At 49.5% G+C, this 16,449-nt stretch overlaps 1 protein-coding gene across 1 annotated transcript; it reads left to right on the top strand.

Annotated features, from left to right (window-relative positions):
- Positions 1–4,797: 4,797 nt before the first annotated feature.
- LOC128819522 (butyrophilin subfamily 2 member A1-like) lies at positions 4,798–8,247 on the top strand (the record flags this gene model as incomplete). Its single annotated transcript, XM_053999765.1, is given in 7 exon segments — positions 4,798–5,119; positions 5,661–5,687; positions 5,690–5,903; positions 7,567–7,641; positions 7,643–7,706; positions 7,708–7,761; positions 7,764–8,247. Coding segments are annotated over 7 exon segments (1,080 nt in total), but the record flags the coding sequence as incomplete, so codon positions are not given.
- Between the last annotated feature and the right edge of the window lie 8,202 nt (positions 8,248–16,449).

Here is a 16,449-nt window from a genome sequence, read left to right as displayed (position 1 = left end):
TCCTTTTGCACTCTTTTGGCATGTCTGACACCTTGTCCTCCCAAATCCTTTCACTCCACATGGCTTTAGTGCTCACATCCCTCCTTTGGCACGTGGAGTTGTCTGGGACATGCAGCTTTGATCCCCAGCTTTGCACACCTATGTAGGCTGGATTTCCCTGGAGTGATGCCCATGGAATTGTGATTTCATTGTTAGATTATGAGGTTCGGTTATTACACTTTCTTTGCTGTCATTTGTTATTGTGGGGGATTAGGATTTTTCCTTTTGTTTCTTTCTCTCAGGGAATTTTCTCACATTTGTTGCTAAGAGACAATAGCTACTGATAATTAAGAGAGACAAGCCCAAGGAGAAGAGGGAGGAGTGGAGCTGGCTGCACTGTGGCAGCTGAGGGGCATTCTCCTGGGAAGGGCAGAGATACCAGGAGATCTGGGCTAGCAGGAGGGGCTGTAGCTCTCTCTCGCTCTGGACATCAGAGGGGAGACAGGCTGCACTCACTGCGGGGAGAATTCGCCACCTGTGCGGGATGCGCCTCCTGCTGCCTTCTCCTACTGTGAGTGAAACTGCTCACGAGAGCGGCCGTGTCACTGGGACCTTATTAACACCTGCCTCACCAGAAAGGACCCTCACCATCAACTCGGGTGCCTCAGGGGAAACCCCAGGATCCCCAAGCCCCCTCCCCCTCCCAGGGAGCCTCTCCCAGCAGTGTTCGGGAGCTGAGCGGCCACTGCTCAGCCCCGCCGCTTCTCTGCCACCGCTTTGGCTTTTTCACTGCCCTGTAACTCAGCAGCTGCCTGCCGGAACACCCCTCGACTCCTGCTACAGCTGCGGAGATTCTGTTACATTTTGTTTGCTACTCCGGAGTCTGCTCGTCCCTGCGGTTCCAGCCACCGCTCTGAGGTTCCTGCTGCAGCCCGTTTTCGCCATCCAGCCCACCCGCCATTGCCGTGTGGAGAGGCGGCTGAGCCCGCGCCACAGCGCCCCCTGCAGCCGCGGGGGAATCATTGCACCTGCCCCGCCCGACCGGGAGCCACCGGCGCCCCTGCCGGCTGTGCCCGGAACTGCACCAAAGGAGAAAGTGCCTGTGGCCGGGAGAGGCCGGCACTGGGTCTGTGCTTCGGGCCGGGACTGGGTCTGTGCTTCAGGCTGGGATTGGGTCTGTGCTTCGGGCCGGCACTGGGTCTGTGCTTCGGGCCGGGACTGGGTCTGTGCTTCGGGCCGGGACTGGGTCTGTGCTTCAGGCTGGGATTGGGTCTGTGCTTCGGGCTGGGACTGGGTCTGTGCTTCAGGCTGGGATTGGGTCTGTGCTTCAGGCTGGGATTGGGTCTGTGCTTCGGGCCGGCACTGGGTCTGTGCTTCAGGCTGGGATTGGGTCTGTGCTTCGGGCTGGGACTGGGTCTGTGCTTCAGGCTGGGATTGGGTCTGTGCTTCGGGCCGGCACTGGGTCTGTGCTTCTGTTTGTTATACACACACACACACACACACACACACATGCATATATATATGCTGGTAAAGAATATAACTGTTATTCCTTTTCCCATTCCTTTGCCTGAAATCCCCTTGATTCCACAGTTATGATAATTTGGCCATTCCAAGGGAGGTTCTCATCTTCCTTGGCAGACACCTGTCTTTCAGACCAGGATAGTTGTCCAGGTCTGCGTCTCTGTACCCTTTAATTTTTGCTACCCTCTTTTCCTTGTCACCCCTTTTGGCCAGGACACTCATCAGGTCCCTTTGCCCCAGCAGGTGCCCCATGCCTGGCTGGGCTGGGACGGTGCTGCACCCAGCTGTGCTGAGCTCCATGGGCACTGCCTTTGCCTCTCTCAGGGCAGCAGATTTCCCCAAAGGAACCATCCTCGATGGCCTCACCTTTCAGCTGGGAATTGCTTTCAAGCAATTTTTAAGCTACTGTTGGGCTTTGCTGCCACCTTGGCACTGCCTCTGGGTGTGAATCTCAGCTCCATCACCTCCCTCCTTCCCACTGCCTCTGTGCTCATGCCAGGGATGTGCAAACTGCTGCCAGTCCAGGCAGCGCTGTGGGAGGAGGCTGTCACATGCAGCCCTGGGGAGTCCCTGCAGCAGGAGTGTGTCTGTGCATGCTGCCAGAAGGGCATGTCCAGAGCAAAAGCATTACCAAAATCCTCCAAATTACTCAGCAACTTTTATTTTGGAGTGGAGGTAGCACAGGAGGAAACGGGTAGCAAGCTGGGACAGGATGATATTTTTGTTTCCTTTTCAGGCAGGGAAAGACTTAGCTGGGACCAGGGGACCTCTCCGAGGTGCTGGGTGTTGGCCGGGCAGCTCCTCCTCCAGCTCAGAGTGCAGGAGAGAGCTCAGGGTCTCCAGCTATGTGGAATGTGCGGATGGAAAGGACCCTCTGGCATCTGCCAGAACTGCCTGTGGTTTCCACCTCTTGTTTGCAAAGTGGAACCAAGTGAGTGGACAAAAAGTGGGGGTGGGAGAGCAGAGCGGGCTCAGGTCCTGTCCTGGCTGGGCCTTGGATTAGTGTTTTGGATATTTTGTTTCCGCTGGTCCAAGGCCACTTCCTGCTCTCTTTGAGGTGCATGGAATGAGTCCTGGTTTGGTCAGGGCTTCTTCTTGTTCTGCACCTGTTTGTCTCTTAATGCTGAATCAAAAAAGGCAGAGCAGGCTGTCTTTGCTTTCCCCTGGGAAATCCCCGCAACCTTTTATACCAGGCTGGTACTTTGTGTATAAAACACTAACCAACATCAGGCTGAAGATGGAAAATCAATTTCAACCTTTGGTATCTGAGGTTCTTCACTAGACTTTACAAAAAAGGGCTGGATTCAGCAATGAATCCCTTTAAAAGTGAATTTTGCCTTTCTTTTTTTTTTTGTCTTCCCTTAGTTTTCCTCCTTTTTGCCCTTTCCCTCTCCTTCCTCATCTCCAGGTGGTTCTCCTGTTCCCAGCTCCTCTACTCTCTGCTGGCTTTTGTCATTTACGGTTTTCCAAGTTCATGAGCAGCGCTAGGTAAGAATCCCCTGAATCCTGCTGATCTCTGTGGCACAGCTTCCAGCCTGAGTATCTTCCTGCTGCCAGTGCAGCAACTCCCTGTGAACAGCAGAGCTTGGAGCAGGGTCAGGTGCTTTCCATAAACCTTCTCCACTTCTGGGAGCACCAGCATCCCTCTGGATCTCAGTGCATCCCTCTGGCCATGGCAGCACAGGCATTGGAACAACCTCACTGAACCTGGCTGAGGATTAGATGATGCTGAAGAATTGATTATAATTTGCTGCCATGTCCCTCCCTGGTTTCCTGCAAGTTCCCCTTTATTGCACAGTGTCCAGGGTATGTTGGACCTTTTGGAAGACCAGATCAGTAAAGGAAAAAAGCTAGCAATAACAAATTTAGCCTGGGCTTTTTTATGTTGCTGACCTGAATTAATTTACTTTTGTTTCCCTCCAACCAGAACCACTTTCTCAGTGAGCTGAGTGGCCAGTTTATTATAAGCCTTTTTCTTTTAAATTTTCAAAGATGCCAAGAGTACCTGAGATGTTGCTACTTTTTAAATAGATGTTTGTAAAGGATGAGAAGAGCTAAGGATATTTGAATTTTATTTGTAGCCGAGTTGTCACTTGCTCCAGCCAACCTCCCAGAAACCTTCCAACCACTTCCATTATTCCTTGTCCTGCTTTCTGCCAGCCCTGAGCTGCATGGGCACCACTTGTGCCCTTGAGAACCAGGGCTTGAAGAACTCTCCTGGCAGCGCAGGACAGGGAAGCAGAGGGAAGGGTGGTGGCCTGACCCCAGCCCACTGCCCCATGCTGCAGGCAGGGTCCCTCTCCCAGCTCCCCTCGGTACCTCTTGTGCCTGGCATGGGGACGCTGCCAGCACGATGACCTGGTATCTCAGTTCTGGAGACAAATTTCAGGAGGAAACACCCTGGAATAAGTGTGTCCTCTAGAGGGAAAGGGCTGCAATAACTCCTTTTTCTTCTGCCAAAGAGAGAAATGGATATCAGGGGATGAAAATGAAAAAAAAAAGTAAAACTGTTTATTAATAAAGCAAGATACCCGCAAAGCACAGGAAAATAAAGAAAATTGAACATTTCACCCCATCCCCACCTCGCTGAGAGGTAAAGATGGCAGCTGCCCTTGTTTGTCTCTGGGAAGGGGGGAGAAAAGAGTTTGTGAAGCAGCCTGGGAACCTGTTGGATTTCTGGCATGGGTCTTCTCCTCACAGCAGGTGAAGTTGGTGGACTTTAATGTCCCTTTTTTTACTGGTCTTTCTGGGGTTTGGACTGGCCAGGGCCGCCCCTGTGGGCTCCTCGGGCCAAAGAAAAAAATGAACCAAAGCAGCTCAAGGAAAGAAAAAACCAAAAAGCTTCCAAAAGGATTTGTTGGTGAAAAGCCTCCAGGCCAGGGGAAGAAAAAAACCCAAAAACAAACACAAAAACAAAGAAACCCCAAAACAAAAACCCCACCCAGAAGCTTCTTGCCTAAATTGGCGAAAATTAATCCAGCAAAAGCAATGAAATAACAGTCCCTGTAGCTGCTGACCATGCCAGAGAGAGCTTGAACAGAGCCCGTGCCTGGGGCTCCCAGGCTCTGGCCCTTCCCACTGGTTCATGTTAAAGATACCACAGACATTTCTGGGCATAAACCGGATTATTAGGGAATAAAGTATCATCACAAAATGACCCCAACACCTGGCCTGGCAGCACACAAACAGCGCCGAGCAGCACCTGCTGTGCCTGAGCTCAGGTGCCATGGCAAACTCACGGCTCTCTCTTCTTCCTCTGGGTGTTTCTCCGGGCTCTGCTCAACCTGACGGGACACCCCAACCCCAACCCTGGCCAAGGGCAGGAAGGTCATGCTGCCCTGCAGCTTCTCCCCAGGGCAGCATGCACAGGACATGGAGGTGACCTGGTTTTGGGAGCAGTTCTCCCCCTTTGTGCATCGCTACAAGGGGAGACAGGACCAGTATGGGGAGCAGATGCTTCAATACCAAGGGCGTACTGAGCTGCTGAAGGATGGCCCTGCCCAGAGCAGCACACACTTGAAAATTTTCCATGTCCAGCTCTCTGACAGGGGAGATTACACCTGTTTTGTTCAACATGGCTTAGATTACGTCAAGGCTGTGGTAGAGTTCAAGGTGACAGGTCTGTAGTTCATGTCCCTGGTACCTCTAATTTACTTGCTTGCAGCCAGTGCGCTTTTTCCCTGTCCTCCTGCCGAGAAGCAATTTGAGGTGGCTGCTTTGGAAGTAGGGTTTTCTTAAGTCCCATGTTTGAAAATACCAAGATTGTCTCAGAGAGGTGAAATTACCCACCAAGTGCCCATAAGGAGATGTGCTTCCTCCTTCAGAAGTGTTCTTGCTATTGTTTTCTTCATATAAGTAGGTGTAAGAAAAAAATTAGGCATTGGGTAATAAAAGAAGAATGTTGTAGTTTGTGCATTTATGTTTTATTATCCAGGCCTGTGGATTATTTTGCCACAGATCTGGCCTCCAGAGCAGATCTCTATGTTATGCAAATGAGATTGCAAGAAATGTCCTGACTCCAGGTGACACTTGTCTGAAAAAAACCCTTTGATTTGCCTGTGTCAAAGTTTGTCATTGTCAGGAAGAGAAACAGCCAAACCACCACATCCTCCAATACTCAGCACCCCGCAGGCTCACCTGGGGTCTCTCTGTTCCCGCAGCCAGTGGCTCTGCCCCATACGTCGAGGCTGGGGGATCCGGGTGTCCTGCAGCTCAGCCAGCTGGTACCCATGGTCTCCGGTGCTGTGGCAAGATTCCGTGGGTGGCAGCTCCCGTCCCACTGGGAAGACACTACCCTGGATGAGAACGGGCTCTGCAGTGGAGAGCAGCAGAGGTGTGACCCAGAAACTCTCCTGCTCTCTGCAGCATGTCCCGCTCAGACTGGAGCAGGGGGCAGCCCTTTAGTGTCGGTATCAGGTGAGCCAAGCCCAGGGCATCGCCCCGCCACCGTGCCGGGGGAGCTGCGCTCAGCAGAGCCCCCGGAGCATCGGCCCCGCGGCTGCTCAGCACTCGCCATCTCCATCCCATTTCCATTTCCATCTCCGTGTGCAAACAGCTGCGATTTTGATAGGGTTTGTGCAGCTGTGCTCCTAAATCCATCACTTCCATCAGGAAGTGCAGGTTGGGAGGAAAAGGAACAGCCTTCAGTGTGGCAGAGTTTCTACAGACACCTGGCTGAAATAAACACTGGAACTAAATGAAAAAGGGAAAACCAACCCATGCCCTTAGTCACCCCTGCTGTGAAATCCTGTCCTACAGGTTCAGTATGAGAAAGAAATCCTTATGTCTCATTTTAGCACCTGCAGATATTTAATGTTTTTTATTTTCCCTTGTGTCACAGGAAAGCTCCTTTTTCACTGGCTGATTGATTTGGGGCTGGAAATACATCACAGCAGAGATGCAATGGTGAACTGGACTAAGCATACACCAAAATGCACTGCAGCAGCACATGCTTTGAGACACATCCAGACCCTGCAGCCCTTCTGCCATGTGGGTGATTGTAACCTGCTGGGGGTTAATCAGTACTTGATGGAAGGGATGTTTTTTAAAATTATTTGCATTTCTTTCTTTTCTTCATGGGAAAGCATCGGAAAAAATAGGTAAGTTTTACTTTCAATTTTCTAGAAATTGGAGAAATCTTCAGATGGAAGCATTCATGGGTTGAATTTCTGGGGACATTTGGGATGGAAATGGTTTGGATACTGCTGTGGTTTGGAATAGGAAGAAAATTTAAGGAAGTGATGTACTTGTTTCAGAAATGTTATTTTCCATTGGTCTCTGTGTGGCTTTATGCTATTCCCTGTAATTATTCTATGCTGAGAAGAAAATTCCTTCAGTTTTCAAAGTACAAACTGACAATAAATGTATGTCTGAATCAGGACCAGCAGTGTGGTTGTATTTTTAGAAAATGGATGGAGCCCTTTCATGTAGTCAGACACTGAAGTTTTGAAGCAATACACTGTGAGATGATTTTCACAGAGATAACAGCTCAGAAAATGGGCAGCAACACTGACATATCATTACCCTGAGCTAATTCAGTAGAAGTGTGTTTGATTATCTCTCACCTGTGAGTGTTTTTGTTTGTTTGTTGTTTTTTTTAAAGCATGGAGAAGATACGCAGTACCTATAGAAGAAGGTAATTACAGTTTGGTCTTTCAGGGTGCTGAATCATTTCCCCTGCTTTATTCTCCCTTCCTGGCAGTTCCCCTACTGCAGTGTTGCTGGTGGGACATGGGGTGGTTCTGCCAACCCTCCCATTAGGAGAGGAAGTGTTACACCCAAACTCCTTGTTCGTTTGGTGCATGCCCGTTTCATACAGGCAAATCTGGACAATCCTGGTCCTCAGTGAACTGTGTCCTCACATTTCACATATCTGGGATCTTCAGCCTGAAGGTCTGCTGACAATCCTCTTCTCTCTCTGCTTCTTTTTCTGTTCCTTGCTCCAACATTGTGGCCTTGTGCACCTTCCCCTGCCACAGTCTGCCAGCTCTCACTCCCACCCTGCTTCTTCCTTAGGCAGCCCCAGCCAAGAGCTCCCCTGGGGTGAGCTCTGCCCTGATGTGTTGGTTCCATCTCACCTGCAGTGAACATGGTTCTGGATCCAGACACAGCCCACTGGGACCTTGTCCTGTCTGATGATGGCCATCCCTGCCATCCCTGAGAGATTTAACCCATGCTGCTGCGTGCTAGGCTCTGACGGCTTCACCTTCAGGGAGACAGTATTGGGAAGTGAAGGTGATGGATACAGGAAGATGGGCCATGGGGGAGTCTCTACAGAAGATGTGAAAAAGAAGGATGATATTGAATTTAAGCCAGAGAAAAGCAGCTGGGCAGTGGGGCTGTTGGCAGCGTACTTCCTAGCTCTCACCTCTCCCGATCGCACTCTCCTTCCTGAAATCAGTACTCCCAAACAGATCTGGATCTGTCTGGATTATGAAGAGGGATGGGTAGCATTTTTCAGTGTTGACGAGGGTGCTTCCATCTTCACATTTCCACTGGTATTGTCTGAGAGAAAAACAATCCACTTTTGGTTCTATCTGGGTCTTGGGGCCTCTCAAAATATGACTGTGATGAATGGGAGGGAGTGAGATAAGGCTTTTCTAGAAGAACTTGGTAGTTCATACTCACAGAAGGATTGAGGTTAGAAGGAACCTGTGGAGGTTTCTGTGGCAACCAGCTGCTCAGAGCTGGGTTAACCTGAGGGCTGTGTTAGGTGTTTTTGGACCTTGTTCAGCTGAGCTGTGTTGGGTTTCCCAGGGCAGAGCTCTCATTATGTCTCTGGACCTCTGTCCAATGCTGCATCTCTCTCAAGGGTCTAAATCAATCCTTTCTCTCTGGTCAGAATTTCTCCAGTTGCAACTCATGTTGTCAACTCTCCTCCTTGTTCTGTTGAACACAACTTCTATTGAAAAGATGGGATTTTTTTTTAAATGTACACAATGAAATTACTTTGGTATCATTTGTCTGTATGTGTGTCAGCATCATTGTCTCTGAGCAATGTCTCCTGCTCCTTTCAGCCTGTGGGATTTGCAGGCACGAGAAAATGGCTCACTGCATCCTGCTGGAGCCAATGAAGTCATGTCAGCAGGCAGGTCTATTGGGGTAAGGAAAGGGTTACAGAAAGAACAGTGGCAGCAAAATCCTGTGTTTGAACAAACTACACCATGAACAAGAAACCACTGAACCACTTCAACCAGAACATGAAGAAATTTGAAACAAAACAGTTTTTCTGCTCTACTGGAAAGAATAATAGAAGATGTCAAGAGGACAGATTTATTGTAGAACTGGGATTAGTTTTAAGCTTGCAGTTAAAAATAGCTTTTGGGCTAAGGATATAAATTTGGTGAGCTTTGCAAATGAAGTAAATTCACTTGCATCTAGCTTGTGTCTCACACAGGTCTATGGCTGCCCACACCTGCCAGCAGCACAAACCCTGGGGATGAGTTCCCCTGTGACCGGGCAATACCCTACACTGTGAGATGGGTAACTACAGATTATTTTGCTGTAGGGGAAGCTCCCCCTGCAAAGGGAGGAGAGCAGTGTGTTTTTTCTCAGACATGATTTCACACCAGATACTCCAGTCAACTGGTGTCCAGCAGGCATGGACCTTCCCAAGGGAAGGCTTCACCCAGATACAACTGGTAAGAAAGGAGACTTCAGTACAGGTGGTGAGTTGCAGCAAGTGCCCAGGCCTTTCTCCTGGAGAAAAGGTAAATACCTTCATAAGGTGTGTGCAGGTTTGATGATCTGTTATGTCAGGAATAGGAAACAGTTAAAAGGCTGTGCAGTATTCGAGGGGCTGAGATGGATGTGGACAGGCGGTTTCAGAACGATGTTCCTCTGGCAGATACTGAGAACGAGGCACTTCAGAGCTGGTGACCTACAGAGGCAGTGCTGTGCTTCAGCATCACACCAGACCCAGAAGTGGCAGTTTAGCAGCTCTAGACACCCAAGAGCAAAGTCTGCAAGGAGAAATTGTACCAGAAGCACAGAGGGGACACTGTAAAAGAAATTATGAGTGCTCACAGTGGGTGACTCTGTTAAGGGACCATGAAGCCTTCAGCAGAGAGCCGTGTGAGGTAACCTACCTTCTGGCAGCTGAGGTTTGAGATATTGTTGAGAGGGTGCTTCAACCTCTCAAGAGCACAGACTGCTCTCCACTGCTGCTCTTCCATGTGGCACAAATGACACAGAGCCAGAACCTCAGCAAAATCAAGAAAGATTACAAAGCCCTGGGGGTCCAAGTGAAAAATATTGGTGCCCAAGTAATCTTTTCCTTCATTTTACCTATAAGAGGAAAGGGCATAGGCAGGAATAGATGTATAATGCAAATAAATTTCTGGCTTTTTGGCTGGCGCCGTCATGGAGGTTTGACTTTTATGATAACAGGAATGTTCTTCAATGACTACAACCTGTTAGGGAGGGATGGGATCCACATGTCAAGAAGAGGCCAGGGAACCTGACAGCAGGCTGGACACATTGGACAGCAGGGCTTTAAACTAACGACTTGGGGGCACTTCCACCATCACGTCAAGGAATAAGCTAGGACCCCCAGAGCAGTGGCAAATGTTCCTTTGTGGCCTCCCAAGATAAGTGCAGAAGGCCATCCATCTCAGGAGTGTATATGGCTGTTGTGTATCCTCTTGGACCTCTCCTGGCAAGGTTGCCTGCTCCATTACCTCTGAACTGCCTGCAGACCAAGCACACAGCATGGGGGAAAAATGGGAAGGATTAGACAGCTGTGTGTGGTGACAGGGCCGTGCTCCCATTGCAATTACAGAGGTGTGGTGGGATAGTTGGCATGAGGGGAATGCCGGTGTGGACAGCTACACACTAAGAAAGACAGGTCAGCAAGGTGAGGGGCTGGAGCTGCTCTTTACATGAGAGAGCAACTAGAATGGATCAAGCTGTGCCCAGGGATGGATGAAGACCAAGACAAGAGTTCATGAGTAAGCATTTAGGGACTGGCTATCATGGCCAGCAGGACTCAGGCAGTGACTGTCTCCCTGTGCTGGGCACTGCTGAGGCCTCACTTCAAATCCTGGAGTCAGTTTTGGGCCTCTCATGACAAGAAGGACATTGAGAGGCTGGAGCATTCCAGAGCTCTGGAAGGGTCTGGAGCACAAGTCTGATGAGAAGCAGCTGAGGAATCTCGAAGGATTCAGCCTGGAGAAAGGAGTCTTACAAAGGACCTTTGTGTTCTATGAAGGGTGGTTCACCTCATTGCAGCCTCACTTTTTGCAGCACCAGGAGACCCTCGATGAGAGGGTGAGAAAGAAGGGAAACATAGAGAAATACCCCAATGCTCCTGCCAGTGAAGGCAGGTCAGGGAAGATATATGGGCACAAGGGAGTATCTCCTCATCAGAGGTTGGGCTGCTGAGGAGGTACCTCATCCTTGTACCAATGGCCTTAACAGCAGCGACTTTAGTGGGTGGGAGAACAGACCAGGGGCTTAGAAGCAAAGAATTGCTTAAATTAGGAAGTACCTTTAAGATCACCAAGGCCACAAGTCCAGCTGTTAACCCAGCACTGTCCAGACCACCACTAAACTACATCCCCAAGTGGCATTTCGACACGTCTTTTAAATCTGTCCAGGGATGGTGATTTTGCCACTGCGCTGTGGAATCCTCTGAATCTTCCCCCCTCAGGGAAATTCTCAGAGCATTGCCTTGGAGAGACTTACCATAGAGTTTACCCCACCTGGGCAGACAGAAAGGACTTCCTCATGGACTCTTGCTTAACACTGACCCATCCTAGTTCCTTCCCCCATATGTCCCAACTTCCCCTGGTTTCTCCTTTCCCTGTTAGTTGTGGTACCCCTGGTGGCCAGCCCCATCTTCCCTGAAAGCCAATGCCCTCTGCCCTGCCCCCGTGCTCTCCCCTGCTTAAACCTTGTGCAGTCCACATGGTCTCGTCTTTTGTCCCTGTTTTCCCTTTGGCATGCTGAAATAAACCTCACTGGAACTGACCATACAAAAGGCCCTTCTGCCTCTCTTCGCTGAGCTGGCCGTAGTGAGTGTGGTGTGTGTGGACTTGACTGCTTTGCCTGAATGCTTACCCAGGCGGCTTTTCCACAGGAGATGCTTATTGGGGAGTAGGTATAGGTAGCAGTAACCACCATCTAAACCCCACGCTGCTACACTGTGCCAGTGCTCAATGCCTTTCAATTCTTTAGGCAAAGAAAAATTACTGTAGGACATGAGGCTTGCCCTGAGAATACCCCCTGCCTGGTCATGGTGTCTCTCCTATCAGGTAACCTTGCTCTGGCTAAGGCATCTGCACTGCAGGGGATGGCAGGGAAGAGCCTGAATTGCCTCTCCCAACGTGTTTTGGGTGGTACTTTCCTCTCCCTCCCTGCCCATGTCTCTGCTGCTTGGAGATGTCTCTGCCAGGAGCTGTTTCTGGTTCCTAGGACTCCTCCCTGTCCATGTTCACAGGCCCCTTCCCACCTGCTGAGTGCTCAGTGCTGCCGTGCAAAGACCTGCTGGCAGCAGCACACTGCCCAGGAACAGAGGTGTGTGCAGGGCCTGAGGAGCAGTGCAGCCAAGTCCTAATGAGAGTTGAGGTCTCGGTGCCTTCTCCAAAATGCAGTCTGCTGACTCAGGGAACCAAGAGGAGAAAACACAACACAACAGACTCCTTCCCTTTCATTCAACCCCTGCTTTGATATTCTTCTTCAAAACTGTCATCAGAAATGTCCTGAGGATGATGTGGAGCTGTGAACAGCCCTGGCCCATGTAGCACCCTCTCAACTGAAACAGGACTCTGCCCTTCCCAGCGCGGTTCCTTCCACCCCCAGCTTCTCCCCAGAACGCTCTGGGAAGCTCCCTGGCCTGGCTGAGCGCTGACCCTGGCATGCAGCAGAGTTCCTGCCCTGGCACACAGACCCTGCTCAGAAGGACAGCCCTGGGCACCCCTGGGTACACACCTAGATTCACACCCTGCCAGCCCAAGGTGCCACATTCTCCATCCCTTTTGGCCTCCCTGGCGATGTCCCGGGGCTCCAGGTCTGACAGCTCCTGAAGGGCAGCAGAGCCACCCTCAATAAATCATCTTTTAACTGACTGAAATAATCACCAATCATCTAAAGAGAAGAGAGAGACTGATTCTTGTCACCCTGATTTTTTAAGATTTTCTAAAACCTTCTGAGTTTACATTCTTGTAGAAAACTTTCTCACACAATTTTCTGTAAACAACCTATTGTTTTGCATTCCTTCATAGAGGTGGAGAAATTTGATGTACTGGTAGTTTGTCCAGTGTCGTTGGAGAGATGGCACATTCACCCTCCAATCCACTGGTGCCTTTTGAAAACTATAAATGTTGGAGTCAGAGGAAATAGTCTCTTCATCGTGACTATAGTTGTGGTGCGTCGTTTTTCCTTGTGTCCTCTGGTGACAGATTCTGAAAGCAGGTTTGTCCTACCAGAGATGGATGTCTGCAAAAGGTGTAAATATTTCCCTCTGGGTCTCTGGTATCCTTGACCCATAAGGACACACAGGCAGTGACAGGGATGTGATGATTGAATCCCGTGCAGGGCAGGGACTCAGCTGAAGCAGTGTGGGCATCTCATCCCCAGCTGGTAGCCTGGGGGATTAAGCAGGATTCAGTTTCCCCCATGCAACCCAGAGACCTGGAATGTGGATGTCACAACTTCCAGCCACTCCAGCCCAGGACCTCTCCTGCTGTGCTGTTGTAGTTCAGTGCAGCACAGATCTGCCTGGCTGCTGGAACCCAGACTGGTGCCTTGTCCTGGACTGGCAGAGAGAGGAGGCCACTGGTGTAGGTACATATGTGACACTCTTCAGTCACAAGCACACACGTGTATGGATTCCCTGAATACTGACACAATTTGCTCTCTGGTACCCCTGCCCAGAATACATCTTGTCCTTTCCATTCACATATACATAGGACAGGGAGGTGACACAGATCATTAAGAAAACATTTAGCAGGAAGATGTAATACTGGACATCCTCTGCATCCTCTAATCATTGGCCTCTGGAGAGTCCATCAGTTGGTCTCCATCAGATGTGGTGCCATCAGGATGTCCATCACTCCAACTTCTTCAACAAGATTGAACAGGACAAATCCTCATCATGCAGTTCTCCCACATACCGATCATCTTCATCCATGTCTCCAAAGATGTAAACATATTGTCCAGAAATGAGAAGAGGCTCTCAAGAAGTTCAGGCAACTCATTGGGACCATCAAGAGGATCATAGCTGTATTGAGCTACAAATGCCCAAAGCTCTGCTGGTTACTTTCTCACAGCCTCCAGGAGAATAGGTTAGCCTGCTACAACCTGGAAGTGACAGAGTTGGATCTTTCTCTTTCCAGCCGTTCCAATTCCTGAAACAGTTGCTGACTGCTTTCATTTAGCTTCTCATACTGATCATTCAGTTCAACCAGCCAGGCTTGAATCAACTGCAGGGTTGCAGTGGAGCAGCAGTGCTGCTCTAGGGTCCAGGACCACTCTTCCTCCAACTCAACCCGTAGTGCTTCCAGCTCCCACCTCCTCACCTCCTTATCCACAAGGCTGCCCAGGGCTTGCTCCAGGCCCCAGCAGGACAAAGGGTGATTGCATGCAAGAGGCCCCCAGCCCCCCGAAAAACCATATCGTGGTGTCAGCCACCAAGCTGGTGCCAAGGCCACCAACGATTGTGTTCTCTGGCTCTATGAGGGGTGCAGCCACTGCCACCCTTCCCCAGTGTGCACTGTGGCCTGTGGTGGGAGAATGTGGCTTTCTAGAAATGTTCTGGCCACAAGCTCTTAATGGACAGGTGGGGCAGTATGGCCTGAGATGGAATGTTCTGGCATTTAGCTCATAATGGAAGGGTCTTAGATGGTTTGTTGTGGCCCCTCTGCACACCAAAGAAGGGTACAGCATTTGACATGATAGTGTCAAAGAGAGATTGCTTCCAAGACATGCTCAAGACAACTCGGCCAACTGACCTCTTCTGTGCAAGTGAGTTTGCTGCTGGAAGAAACGAGACCCAAGTGCATGAAAGCATCAAATTTGCAACAAAATTGTGAAAACTCAGCTCATAACTATATCATTAAGGGGGTAGTAAATAACTTCACCTGCGCTATCTTTGATACAGGCCAGGTACCGTTGGCCTTCTTGGCCATCTGAGCACACCCCAGTTCATGTTTAGTTGCTGTCAACCAGCACCCTCAGGTCCAGAGGAAGCATTAAGAACTTCAGCCTCTTCCTCATCTTTTGTGGCAATTTTTTCTCACAACATGAAGGGATGGAGATTCTCCTTGGCCCTTGTCCTAGACTGCAAAGCAAGATGTATTCAATTGCCATCTGTTAGAGGTGTGGCAGTTATCTTCTCGTAATTGGGCAGTTTTTCTTTATCTCTTCCACAAACCAATCCTCCCTCCGGGGAGACACCTGCTGTTAATGGGCTATTGAATGTCCCTGCGTGACTGATGAAAGTTATTACAGCATCCCATTGTGAGATGCTCCGCCCAGAGGGAGGAGCCAAGCATTCCTACCTGGATATAATCTTGAGTTTCTGGAACACCAGCACGGCTTTTCCTGCACTGGATTTCCTAGAGGAACAGCTGCCTCTTCCACTGCAAGAAGACTACACCCTTTTCTACAGGATCACGGCTCCAACAGAACCACACCTGACACTCCAGGAGGACTGCAGCCACAATTCCAATTGCACTGCTACCAACACCCTGACCCACAGGGTGTCAGGTTGTGTTCTGACTCTGTCCGTGTTGTTTTGGTTCACTGCATTGTTTATTTTATCTTTTTATTTTCTTCCCTAATAAAGAACTGTTATTCCTGCTCCCATATTTTTACCTTAGAGTCCCCATTAATTTCAAATTTATAACAATTTGGAAGGAGGGGGTCTGCATTTTTTTTTTTTTCTATTTCAGAGGAGGCTCCTGCCTTCCTTAGCGGACACCTGTCTTTCCAAACCAAGACACCCTCCTGATGTATCTATAGAAACACAGAAAACTATCCATTTATCTCTTACAACATGGGATAGATTAATTTCTAGCAATGCTTTGGCCCTTCTAACTTTCTCCCTGATTAACCTCCCAACATCCTCATAGTCCTCCTGAGTTCCCTACTCCTTTTTCCAGACAAAATGCTCTTTTCCTCCCTGAGTTCCAGCCAAATTTCTCTGTTTAGCCAGGCCAGTCTCCTCCTCACCAGCTCATCTTTCAGCACATGGGGACAGACTGTTCTTGTGCCTTCCTGGACCCCTTCACCTCTCAGGGCTGCTTCCCAAGGGACTCTCAATCAGTCTCCTAAACAGACCCAAGTCTGTTCTCCAGAAGTCCACGGTGGCAGTTCTGCTGTCCTCCTTCCTTATTTCTCCAGTATCAAAAACTCTGTCACTTCATCATCGCTGTGTCCAGAAGGCCTCAGCTGTCACATCCCCCACCAGTCCATCTCTGCTCACAAACAGCAAGTCCAGCAGGGCAGCTTCCCTGGTTGTCTCACTTTCCAGCTGTGTCAGGCAGTTCTCTTCCACACACTCCAGGAACCTCATAGACTGTTTTCTCTCCACTGTATTGTATTTCCAGCAGACATCTGGTAAATTGAAGTCCCACACAAGAACAAGGACCAGTGATTGTGGGGATTTTTCCATCTGCTTATAGAATGTTTTGTCTACCTCTTCTTCCTGGCTGGTCAGCCTATGATGGTCAATGTTCCTCCCCCAGTTCTCAGCCATAAACCTATGCATTTAACCTTATCATTGGCATCATAAAGCTCAAGGCAGTCAAAACACTCACTCACACATAGGGTTACCCCAGCTTGGTTTCTTCCTTGCCTGTCCCTTCTGAATCTGCAGCCACTCATTGCAGCACTCCAGTCATGTGAGTTATCCCACCGTGTGTCTGTGATTGCAATGATGTCGTAGTTTTCTGTAGGATACAGAGCAATAATCATTAGAGTGGTTAATGTTATGAATAAGAAATTGTT

The sequence above is a fragment of the Vidua macroura genome, chromosome 26 (genome assembly GCF_024509145.1).
Source record: "Vidua macroura isolate BioBank_ID:100142 chromosome 26, ASM2450914v1, whole genome shotgun sequence".
NCBI lineage: Eukaryota > Metazoa > Chordata > Aves > Passeriformes > Viduidae > Vidua > Vidua macroura.
Note: the sequence above shows the minus strand (reverse complement) of the source record. Positions and strands in the feature narration are given on the sequence as shown.